Source organism: Mizuhopecten yessoensis, unplaced genomic scaffold (assembly GCF_002113885.1).
Source record: "Mizuhopecten yessoensis strain PY_sf001 unplaced genomic scaffold, ASM211388v2 scaffold10961, whole genome shotgun sequence".
Lineage (NCBI taxonomy): Eukaryota > Metazoa > Mollusca > Bivalvia > Pectinida > Pectinidae > Mizuhopecten > Mizuhopecten yessoensis.
The window spans coordinates 1-13,546 of NW_018408808.1; the positions used below are offsets into that span (position 1 = coordinate 1).

At 36.4% G+C, this 13,546-nt stretch overlaps 1 protein-coding gene across 1 annotated transcript; it reads left to right on the top strand.

Moving 5' to 3' along the window:
* Positions 1-155: 155 nt before the first annotated feature.
* On the top strand, positions 156-6,507 carry LOC110464121 (uncharacterized protein DDB_G0284459-like; the record flags this gene model as incomplete). Its single annotated transcript, XM_021519179.1, has 2 exons — positions 156-528; positions 4,851-6,507. Coding segments are annotated over 2 exons (1,536 nt in total), but the record flags the coding sequence as incomplete, so codon positions are not given.
* Positions 6,508-13,546: the final 7,039 nt, after the last annotated feature.

The window sequence follows — 13,546 nt, forward strand, 5'->3', positions numbered from 1 at the left end:
GTCGTAGCTTTGGCTTACAATTGTAGTTACTGGTATGGCTATCTGAGTTACAGTGCTTCATTTTGTCAAATCATCGAAAAGTTGTAATCAAGATACAGGTAGTAGATAAGAAATGTTATGATATAAAAGCTGATAACTGGTTTGTTATGTTTCAGAGAACAAAACAGAAGAAATGGTGTGTCTTTTACAATCAAAGTGAAGAAGTGCCACTTTTAGAATTTTATGAAAATCAAGATGAAGCAAAAAAGAATTCCAAGCACAAGAAGTCCCACCCATTGAGACAAGTAAAAAGTATCGACACCGTGAATAAGTCCAGCAGTAAAGACTTTTACATAGATATTCACATGAAAAGAGAGAGACTGACTCTGTGCTTTGATTGTGAGGCTGAGCTGGAGGACTGGAGTACTGTTCTGCACAATTATGTTATAATCATATCAGCAGACGGCGGGTCTGGTGCAACCATCGGGGATGAGGATGACGATGGATCAACATTCAAAGCAAATATGCTGTACGAGTCTTCAGAAGACAGTGAGTAGTACAAGAACTTATAACATTTTTGCCAGTGAAATATCGAATTCTGTCAACTTGATAAAGTGACATCTGTTTCAAATTGTGACAGGTAAAAAAATTACAATGTGAAAATATCACTTTTGGAATTGACCAATCAGAAATTACACAATATGAAAATATCACTTTTGAATTGACCAATCAGAAAGTATACGAAATGAAAATATCACTTTTGAATTGACCAATCAGAAAGTATACAAAATGAAAATATCACTTTTGGAATTGACCAATAAAAAAGTACACACCAAGAAAATATCACTTTTGGAATTGACCAATCAGAAGGTACATATGTACACCCCAAATCAAGATCACCAGGGCCTGGTCTATTTACCCTCAATCATGATCAACTGAGCCTGGTCTATTTCACCCTAAATCATGATCACCAGGGCCTGGTCTATTTCACCTTAAATCATGATAACCAGGGCCTGGTCTATTTCACCCTAAATCATGATCACCAGGGCCTGGTCTATTTCACCTTAAATCATGATCACCAGGGCCTGGTCTATTTCACCCTAAATCATGATCACCAGGGCCTGGTCTATTTCACCCTAAATCATGATCACCAGGGCCTGGTCTATTTACCATAAATCATGATCACCAGAGCCTGGTCTATTTCACCCTAAATCAGGATCACCAGAGCCTGGTCTATTTACTCTAACTCATGATCACCGGGGCCTGGTCTATTTACCCAAAATCAAGATCACCAGGGCCTGGTCTATTTATCCTAAATCATGATCACCAGAGTCTAGTCTAGCTATTTCAACCTAAATTATGATCACCAGGGCCTGGTGTATTTCACCCTAAATCATGATCACCTGGGCCTGGTCTATTTCTCCCTCAATCATGATCACCAGGGCCTGGTGTATTTCACCCTCAATTATGATCACCAGGGCCTGGTCTATTTACTCTAAATCATGATTACCAGGGCCTGGTCTATTTACCCAAAATCAAGATCACCAGGGCCTGGTCTATTTCACCATCAATCATGATCACCAGGGCCTTGTGTATTTCATCCTAAATCATGATCACCAGGTCCTGGTGTATTTCACCCTAAATCATGATCACCAGGGCCTGGTCTATTTACCCTCAATCATGATCAACTGAGCCTGGTCTATTTCATCCTAAATCATGATCACCAGGTCCTGGTGTATTTCACCCTAAATCATGATCACCAGGGCCTGGTCTATTTACCCAAAATCATGATCACCAGGGCCTGGTGTATTTCATCCTAAATCATGATCACCATGAACGTAATGTATGTTATACAGAACAAAAATTGCCTCCCTACTTTTATCAATGCTTTTCAACCTTAATTGAATTTAAAATGTTTTCACTGGACGCGAATATAAAAATATAATACTCTTGTGAAAATACCAGAAATGTGGCTAAATAATGAAACATATATTGGGAAGTAATGGAAAAATATAGCCAAATATATATCCTCCTTACTAAGTAGTTTTTCAATTTAATTTTTAGGTTCAAATTGTATTTCATTCCTCAAGCATCTTTGGGATGGATGCCAGGGTTGGGGTGCTCTGGGATCATCCTCTTACATAGTCTAGCCTCACATTGGAGACCTCTTTCCCTTCAAATGAGTTCTAGATGGTTCACAACTGTGACATGTACATTTGTACCTGGTGTCAATTTACATCATACGATGTACAGTATATATATATTTGTAAATACTTCCTCAAATGTCAAACTGTTTCATCAACGGAATTGAAAATACGTCTGGTTCAGTAGGCTTATTAAAGTACTTGCATTGTCTAAATGACTCATCAAAGTAGATTTCTCTGAAACATCCTAGTATGCATTTCAAGTGGATGACACATTGGGTATCAGCTAGCACAGTATATACATGTATAAATCTCAAAGGTCAAGGTCACAGGTAGAAGTCATCAGTCAAAACATCATACTCCTGATCACAATAAGAACATTCAAGGGGCTAAATAGTATTTTTCTGAGACTGATGTTTTCATTTATTTTCACAGAAAAACTGTATTTCTGTTGTTGTCAAATGTCGTATTTGACCACGCACCTGGAACGATGAAATGACAACCAGTGTGCCTTTTATTTTAATGATGAAATGACAACCAGTGTGCCTTTTATTTTAATGATTTAGACACTTTTTTTCCTCAAACAATTTTCCCATGACTACTGTAGCTGAGAAAACGGGGTCTCTTTAATCTACTCCCAAAGTTGAATTCGCTATTGAAGTTCAGTAAAGTTTAAACAGCACCATTTTGTGGTTGAATTTGTTTAACAAAACTTACAGAAATTATGAAATCTATATATATACTCTAATTTAAAGTTACATTTTTTAAAATCCATTTGGGGCTTTCTTCTTAGAGCAGGTGCCCTTAGGCCAGACAAAGACTACATGTGTTTCCTGTAACGTGTTGGAAACATTAAGAGTAGGTAGGCAGGTAATGATCTTGACTTTAACAGTGCTTCTCTGAATATTGTCTTAAAAAGTTTAGGATGGGCACAGGAAATAAGGGTAGGTAGTGTGACCGGAATCACCTATTTTTGTTGTTGGGCCTTATCGAATGTCAAATTCAGAAGATGTGTTGCTAAATAGCGCATTTGCCTAAGACTTATGACAAACGACAGACGCTTGAACTACTATTGTTTTGTTATAAGACATTAGACAACTGACATTGGTATTTAGACAGCTGACATTGATATTGAGACAGCTGACATTGGTATTTAGACAGCTAGCTGACATTAGTATTTAGACAGCTGGCGTTCGTATTTAGACAGCTGACATTGGTATTTAGCATTTTGCCATTATTGCTAGTCGAATTGGTTGAAGCTCATTCAATGTGCATTTCACAATGTTAATAGGAGTTCTAAGTCGTTCCTATAACAATTATATAATGAAGAACTTTTGTGCCCACATATAAGTATTAAGTTTGACTGTATGCAAAAAGATACGATTTCAAAAAGTATATTTAATTCAACAACGGAGTTTGTCGCCACTTTTAACTAATAGATGTGGGTCTTATGTTAATTGCCACTTGCCAATGTAATATAGAAAAGATAGGAGTGTGTGACTTTGTAATATAGAAAAGATAGCAGTGTGTGACCTTGTAATATAGAAAAGATAGCAATGTGTGACCTTGTAATATAGAAAATATAGCAGTGTGTGACCTTGTAATATAGAAAAGATAGCGGTGTGGGACCTTGTAATATAAAAAAGATACATGTAGCAGTGTGTACCTTGTAATATAGAAAAGGTAGCGGTGTATGACCTTGTAATATAGAAAAGATAGCGGTGTGTGACCTTGTAAAATAGAAAAGATAGCAGTGTGTGACCTTGTAATATAGAAAAGATACCAGCGTGTGACCTTATAATATAGAAAAGATAGCGGTGTGTGACCTTGTAATATAGAAAAGATACCAGCGTGTGACCTTATAATATAGAAAAGGTAGCAGTGTGTGACCTTGTTATATAGAAAAGATACCAATGTGTGACCTTGTAATATAGAAAAGATAGCGTGTATGATCTTGTAATATAGAAAAGATAGCAGTGTGTGTGTGTGACCTTATAATATAGAAAAGATAGCGGTGTGTGACCTTGTAAAATAGAAAAGATAGCAGTGTGTGACCTTGTAATATAGAAAAGATAGCAGTGTGTGACCTTGTAATATAGAAAAGGTAGCGGTGTGTGACCTTGTAATATAGAAAAGATAGCGGTGTGTGACCTTGTAAAATAGAAAAGATAGCAGTGTGTGACCTTGTAATATAGAAAAGATAGCAGTGTGTGACCTTGTAATATAGAAAAGGTAGCGGTTCGTGACCTTGTAATATAGAAAAGATAGCGGTGTGTGACCTTGTAATATAGAAAAGATACATGTAGCAGTTTGTGACCTTGTAATATAGAAAAGATAGCAGTGTATGCGTGTGACCTTATAATATAGAAAAGATAGCGGTGTGTGACCTTGTAATATAGAAAAGATACCAGTGTGTGGCCTTGTAATATAGAAAAGATACCACTGTGCGACCTTGTAATATAGAGAAGATAGCGGTGTGTGACCTTATAATATAGAAAAGATAGCAGTGTATGCGTGTGCCCTTATAATATAGAAAAGATAGCGGTGTGTGACATTGTAATATAGAAAAGATAGCGGTGTGTGACATTGTAATATAGAAAAGATAGCGGTGTGTGACATTGTAATATAGAAAAGATACATGTAGCAGTTTGTGACCTTGTAATATAGAAAAGATACCAGTGTGTGACCTTGTAAAATATTAACTTTGAATTATGTTTGTTATTTCAGCCATTGCATTTGATGTGACAATAGAACCAACACCGGCATCCACAAAGAAACGCCTTGAAGCAGACAAGCCATATCGCCTACTGGTCACCATGACAAACATCTATTTGGAAGATCCATCAAAAGAAAACCCCTTGCTCTTCCGTTGGATGTATGAGTACATACGGTCATATGGAACTGCAAAAAGTACTGGTTTGTTTATGATATCTGCTGGACGGCGGTCAGAGACGGGGGAAGGTGAGTTCTCATTCAAAGTTAGTAATCCTAAAGCTGTTGACCAAGCTATAGACTTACAAACCCAGCGAAAGTTTAACCTCAAACTTCAGCAGCAACATTCTAGAGCTGATGATACAGAAATCAGCACAGATAATCTCCGGACCTCTACATCGTCAAAACGTCCTGTAAGTAGTCCCGCAGGTAAACTTGACAATTCAGAGGCTGGCTCAAGGTCCAGTCTCAAAGGGGCAGCTAAAACAGATAAATTCCAGAAGGAATTATCTGCAAGTATTGCTTCTAGACAATCATCAGATAAACAGAGATATAGTAAGAAAAATGAGGAAAAGGAAAAGGACAAAAAAGAAGAAAAGGAAAAGGACAAAAAAGAAGATAAGAAAGTAGGTTTTCCTTTTTTTGGGAAAAAGAAGGATAAGAAAACAAAAGAACAGGAAAAAGAATGTCTTGAGCCTAAACCATTACAGCGAAAGGGGTCATCATTTGACGATCATATTTACGATGAAGCTGTTCCCCAGATTCAGCCTGTTTTATCTTCCAGAGAGGATATGTACTCTGATGTACAGAAAGTGTCTGGAAGCTGGAAAACGCACGGTCAAAGATCATCGGAAATACATGTGGAAAATTACGGTAGCTTAACATTAGCAGGAAAAGAAAACAAGACTGGAAATAAGATTCCACTCCCCCCGATTAATGATGACGATGATGATGAAATGTATGACACGCTGGAACCCAAAGGGGGCCAGAAACCAAAGGGTACGGCCCCGGAGGAGAGTCTGTATGGTTCCAACAGTGGGCGGCTCTTATCTGAAATACCAACAAAAAGCACCCAGCTGGACGAACAAACCTATGATGACGTGGCATCACTGCAGCCCAGAGCACAGGTTCAGTATAGTGAGGAAGCATGCGAGTACGAAACTGTCGATGTGTCGTAGACGGATTGACCAGTGAAAATAGGGGTTTAACAGTTCTACATGCATGTGTGAATCGGTAGGAAAATGTCAACAATCATATTAAAATGGTGTGATAGAGTTGATTTAAAACAAACATTTGACAAACTTACTACAAAATATGCATCCTATACATTTACAATGAGCTCCAATACTGTGTTTTTTGAAATATTTTTTGCCATGATCATATGAACTGCAACTGGTAAAATGCATTTTTCCTTTTAATGTCAAAGTCAAGGTTTTTAATTCTTTATAATATCTTACATAGTGGATTACTGACAGAAATTTTCATTTTCGATGATCTGGTAATTCAGAATGTATCTTCTTCAAACTGCCGCCAGATGGAGCGCATTTAAATAATGACATGTTCATATACTTCTTCAGACACAAACACTGCAAAAATACACAATGGTATTATTTTTGTTATTTTTCCTTACATTAATAATTTTCATTTCAGTCACTTTATATGTGTTTTTAATTATTTACAATACTAAATATAATTTTGAATATATGTTGTCGGTGAAAAGAAAAATCAAAAAGTATTTAGACCATAGTTCATGTTATTGATATATTCTTTTCTAATACTGATTTTAAATGCCTATGATATACTTACCAACTCAGTGGCTAGATCTCAGGCTCATGGAATAGTCTTCAACTTCAGTCCAAGTCTCAAAAGTCCATAAAATAACAATTATTTGTTGCAAATTACATTAGAAATAAGTTAATTATTGTCCAATATTACCGTGTTTGTATCATCACTTAGTTGCATTGTCACTATATATATAAACAAGCCAAATTTACGGTGCATTCATATCAGTCATGAATGCCATATAGCCCACTTTATTATGACATCATAATTGAAGTATTGGATCTGCGACCTCCCCCTAATACACTTTTACTTATTTCAGTGCATGGTTATGACACATTTATCTTATTATCTATGAGATCAAAATATTTAAAGATTTTATAATAAGTTAAAACACAGTTATGACGTCATCCTTTGTTCTCATCATACATTATATAGTAGAATGTACAATAAGGTACATTTTTGTACCTGTAGCTGTCCATTATCAACTCTTACCTGTCCATTATTGAGTCTTACCTGTCCATTATTGAGTCTTACCTGTCCATTATTAAGTCTTAGCTGTCCATTATCAAGTCTTAGCTGTCCATTATTGTGTTTAATAAATTATTAATGGACAGCTAATGGCCTTATAATGGACAGTCACAGCTAGCTATAGGTAACAGAATTAACTTGAACCCTTTCACCCCTTGGTAACTGTAGTAGACTATACCATACAATTGATCTGGATGAGTCTATTATGGTCTACAGTGGTGAAAGAGTTAAGCACCAGCAAATTTAAGAAGCAAATCCACAACTTACCTACAATATATGACTTTACTGGATATACAGGTATGTACATTTAAATATATTTGATAAAGTTTAATAATGAACTAACTATAATCCATGGAAACACCACAGATAGTTACATTTGATCCATAAATATTCCAGCTACCCATATCACTGAGGAATTTTATTGAGGAGAAAAGTCTTTGAGAACAAATTTATTCAACAGAATGCTGTAAAACTTACTTGATGCTGGGATACGGTAATCCAATAATCATTTTGGAATGTGAATATTGATGGAATGGAAAAGAAATCTGCAGCTGATTCAGGAATAATCCTACAATTATTCACACAAAATGGTCATTACTTGGACGTACAATGAATCCAGCTGACATTTCCTTTGATAAACTGGTACGGAATTTAGCAGGTTTGAAAATTAAAAAAAAACCCAACCAATTAAGTTATTAATTAAGGCCCCTGGGCCTCTTGTTTAAACATAGTATTAGTTATAGTCTACATGTAGATAAGCGTTCATACCTTTTTAGCAGAACCCGACTGGGTCAAGATCCTCTGACCAGGAAGCTCAATTGGTTCCGAATGGTTTCAAGTACTGGGTGTGAATGCTTGACAAGGTGATACCCATACCTGAGTTGTAAATAGTGGTGTCTTCAGGGACAAAGAGTTAGAAAAAGGAGGGAGGAATGTAGTGAACCGATGGTCGGCAACCAGATCTAGATAGCTCAGTTGTTCAGAGCATCGGTCTAGAGTTCAGAGGGTCTCGGGTTCAAATCCTGGTCTTGCCGTGCATTTATCCTGTCTTGTTACACGACTGTAAGAACAACCTGTTAATTCGGTTCCTTCCTATGTAGCTTGTTCACCAAGCACCCACATGTTTATACTTTTCAGTATTTATGTAATTGCTATGCAATCTGTTCATCTACTTGTAAATAACATGTTGTTATACCTACTATTTTTACAGACTTGATTTTATCACCCGATTACTGTGTTATCCATTGAATACATCATGCAATGGACTTTCGTCATATGATCGACTGTGACGTCAGAAAAATTGATTATGAAATGATGTCACCGACTTCTAGAATATATTATATAGAGCCTAGATGGAACAATTTTAGACTTCAAGAATGACCAGATTTTTTTATTGCAATATTCACTAAAATGTTCTTGATTAAGTGATAAAACTTACTTAAATTGGCTCTATTATCGCATACGAAATTGATGAAACAAGTTTTCAGTTTTGCTTGCCAGCTAGGCTCCCTTAAATTAAAAGCTCTGAGACTTGCGCATGGATCTCATAGGAAATGGAAGCTCATGTAAGATCTTCTTTGAAAATTAGAGAAGATCGTTAGTTGAAGGAGAATACCTGATCAGCACTAACTAAAAAAAAGTACCTGGACCATTTTCCTGCATCCTTGAAATTCCATGGGTTATGTTCGCTGTTTCTTACGAGGGAATCTAAGAGAGCATATAAGCCCAGGATCTGATGCTGACTTATAATGCTATCTCACTGAAATGCCATGCTGAAGGCACCCAGCACAGCATTCCGCCTGGTCATATTATACTGACAACGGGTGAACCAGTTGTTGCCATTCCCCTAAATGCTTAACGTTAAGCAGGGAATAACAACTACCATTTTTAAGGACTTTGGTATGTTCCGGCCTTCAGACAGAACCCATGGCCTTCCTCACCTGAGCGAACGCTAAGACAGCACAAGCCCAGGACCTCTGTGAAGCTCTTTACACATCTTCTCGTGATCTTTAGTTAGTGTTGAAAAGGGAGCCCCATTAATGTTTAGATGAGTACTAATATATGAAACAGAGGCCTGCTAATAATGAATTATTGCATGTTATAATTACCAGAACTTGAATTCAAGACATATTCTAAATTAATATTGTGTTATATTGTTAATTTTGAGAAAAATCATTCCAATATTAACAACGTTTTATATGCTTTTTGTCATTTACTCATGTTATTAATTCTATTTACAGGAATACATTTTTGTTATATAAATATATTTATATTAACATATAGTGATCCGAAGGTCATCCTCGATACTCTAGGGGTAACATTCACTTTTGCTCCATGCACCCCTGGAATATGTCATAGCAAAACTGAAGCATGTGGCTAGCTATATGATTGGTCTCGGGTAAAAAACCTGACCAATCGCCAGGCTGATACATGTCCTTTGAAGATTACAGAAGAGCAACACCCCATTTCAGAGCCAGTCAATGTTACCGTTACATGACTGAGAGATTCTTTTCATGTACATCAAAGGGGTCCAGCCAGTCTCCTCATCTCTTCCACAAGCTGGTGGTGGTGCACACTGAGCCTTCGATTTTGCTATCACATATTCCAGGGGTGCAGAGAGAAAGTGAGTGTTACCCCTAGAGTGTCGAGGACGTCCGAAGGTCGAACTACTAGTTACATGGTGAATTGTACTGATTTGATGATATTTTATGTATACATTTTCTTCTTTTTAGTTTGTATTGTTGTATTAAATATCCAATTATATACACATGTATAATGTCCCGTGACATGTGTGTTGATACGAAGGAAAAAGATATATGTAATTGTACCGAGTCTTAAATATATATCTACAGTGAGGTACCACATGTTGGTCACATTTTGCTACATGTATTTCCAATTGGGTTCTATCTTTATTTTTATTTAATTTTTTCAATAAATTTTCCTGAGCTTACTTTTTGTCCCAGATAATACAATTTTGCACACAGCTAGAAAATTATTGAGTGTTTTCTATAAGTAATGTTGACAGAGTTAAATTTATCATTAATATTGAGAAATCCTTTTTTAATCTCTGCATGAAAGTTACTTTTCATAAACTCAGTGTTTAATTTTGATGTGATAATTTGTTTTGGTAAATCAACTTGTCGTGGCTAAAATATTTAGAAACAGATAAATTTATAATCTTAAATACCAACAGACCTGCTGGATAACTTGCTAGTTATGTACTGAATTAACATAGAACCCACTGGCCAGTTGGAAAATAATGTAAAGGCTTAAAGCACTGTATTATGTATATTTAAAAAAAAACCACAATTCCTTGCGATGGTGAATATGTATAAATGAAAAAGAGATTATGTGCTTTCACCTCTCAAGAGTTTCATCAGAGGATCTTCTGAAGAGAAGGAAGCACTAGCGAGCTGCTCAGAATGTTGTTGTTTTTTCTATGGATATATATGTACATGTATAAAAAATTAAGTTTTCAAGAAGTCTTTTGTGCTTTAATACCATATGGGAAGTGGACTCTCCAGACTGGTGTTTACAAAGTTGTGCTGTAGTGCAGACACACTTTAAGTACAAAAGGCTGTATGTTGAGAACTCCTGTTATTAATTATTTCTTCACCAGAAATTAGACATGTTTCTACAGTTATTCCATATATAGATGTGACGCCACTATGATTGTTTATTGATGACATCACTAAAATTGTTCACTATGCAAATATTGATGATGTCATATAACCAACGGTGACAAATACACATCAGTCTGCCTGAAGAAGCCCTAGAAGACAGAAAGGCCTAGCGGTCGATCTTGGATACTTATCATTTAATTCTGTATAGTTATATATTCATACAGATGTTTCTAGGGAGAAATATAAAGTGCCTTATACTGGTTCAGATATTTGTTTTTCAATCAGTTATATAGTTTAAAATGAAAATGGAGCAATCAGCTAAATAGATACATTCCATATACCACAATTTTGAAATCATGGTTCATAAAAATGACTGATTTTCTCTGTACTAAGTGATATCCAGGTATTATGATCATCATGGAAAAAAATAATGAATTGTCTAAAATATATAGAAATGCTTTAAATTATTTTGTTTCATATTCATTTTTATTTATCAGAGTTTGTTGAACACATACAAATTTGTTTTGATTGAATATCCATTTTGATTGAATATCCATTTTGATGATTTCAATTGAGGTTTGTTAAACAAAACATATTTGTTCTGACTGAATGTCTGCAATTTGTCAATCAACTCTTGGTCAAGATATTTCAGACTTTTGTAAATCAGGAAAATTTTGATGAGTGATCGTGATCAATCGTGATGAGGGATCGATCGTGATGAGTGATCGGTCGTGATGAGTGATCGGTCGTGATGAGTGATCAATCGTGATGAGGGATCGATCGTGATGAGTGATCGGTCGTGATGAGTGATCAATCATCTGATGACAGGATGACACACCATTAGTCAAAAGAAACTGATGAATTTTTAAACAAATGTTCATCGCTCATATGACATAAATTGCCTGTTTTAGCCTTTAAATTGATGCTGCACTGTTATCTGTCTCTCCGTCTAGCCTCAGTCTTTGCTTTCAAACACTTCTTAAGATCCATAAAGCATTGAGTATTGATACCACACTTTTTCTAATTAATGACCTTGACCCGCTCTCAAGACCATAGGAGTAAAAAGTGTTAATGACCTTGACCCGCTCTCAGGGCCATAGGAGTAAAAAGTGTAAATGACATTGACCCACTCTCAAGGCCACAGGGGTAAAAGGTTTTAATGACCTTGGCCTGCTCTCAAGACCATAGGAGTAAAAAGTGTAAATGACATTGATCCACTCTCAAGGCCACAGGGGTAAAAGGTGTTAATGACCTTGGTCCGCTTTCAAGGCCACAGGGGTAAAAGGTGTTAATGACCTTGGCCCGCTTTCAAGGCCACAGGGGTAAAAGGTGTAAATGACCTTGACCTGCTCTCAAGGCCACAGGGGTAAAAGGTTTGAATGACCTTGGCCTGCTCTCAAGACCATAGGAGTAAAAAGTGTAAATGACATTGATCCACTCTCAAGGCCACAGGGGTAAAAGGTGTTAATGACCTTGATCCGCTTTCAAGGCCACAGGGGTAAAAGGTGTTAATGACCTTGGCCCGCTTTCAAGGCCACAGGGGTAAAAGGTGAAAATGACCTTGACCTGTTATCAAGGCCACAGGGGTAAAAGGTTTTAATGACCTTGACCTGCTCTCAAGACCACAGGGGTAAAAGATATTAATGACCTTGACCCGCTCTCAAGTCCTCAGGAGTAAATGACCTTGACCCGCTCTCAAGGCCACAGTGACTCCCCTACACTTTAGGAATATATGTCATAACAAACATTAAGTTGCATGGTTAAAGATACTCGATTGGTTCCATACATGAAAAGCTGGCAAATTACAATGCTGACAGAATGTGGTACCTATGTTTGAGTAAATATGAAATCCAAGCCATCAATATTCATTAATCTTTAATCAAAGCATTACTCTGTGATCATAAGTAAACAGGACAAGTCAACTCATATCGTTTTCAAGGCGATACATATAAGGTCATGATAAAATCTAAGGATCGACTGAAGATATGTGACAGAGTAAATTTCCTTGTAAAAAAATCAAAAACCTTGTATTAATAAAGTTGAGTGAAGAACTATCCGGTTTGTTCAAGAAAATGATATTGACCCACTTTTCAGGTCATAGGGGTCAAATATGTCAAAGTTGCTAAATACGTGTCAAAATGTTGACACTCTGTCATGGTATTTGGGCCTTAGCACGCTGAATTGAAAGGATGTTTAAGATGTTTGAATGAATAACAATAACCACTTTCAAGGTCGACGGGATCAAATATGTCAAAAACTGTCGACAGCTTCTTCAGAATAATGAATGTACTTTGGGTAATGGTATTTTGCATTTAGCTTGCTTATATGATGGGCTATCAAGTTTGTTAAAATGCCTTACCTTGATTCACATTCCTGGACGTATGGTATTTGACTCAATGCTTCTTGAAATGGAATACTGTATCTATTTTGTTCAAATGGTTGACCTTGAACCTTCAAGGTCACAGGGGTCAGATGTATAAACATCTATATAAACCATATGTTTAAGATGTTCAAGGCCTATTGAAGCAATATTTGGCCTGTAGCATGTTTAGGAGTTATTAGGTTTATTTAAAAAATGACCTTAACCCACTGTCTACAATGAAGTTCGGTAAAAGGAGTTAAAATCTTACTTCCTAATTTTGATGAATTCTAAAGCCATGACAGTTGGTCTGTAGCATGCTGGGAAGGAGGGTTATCCACTTTGTCTCTGTACATTACACCATAGATATCAAATATGCATCCACTCCATTTTGTATAAATTTTCCCTTGACCCATATT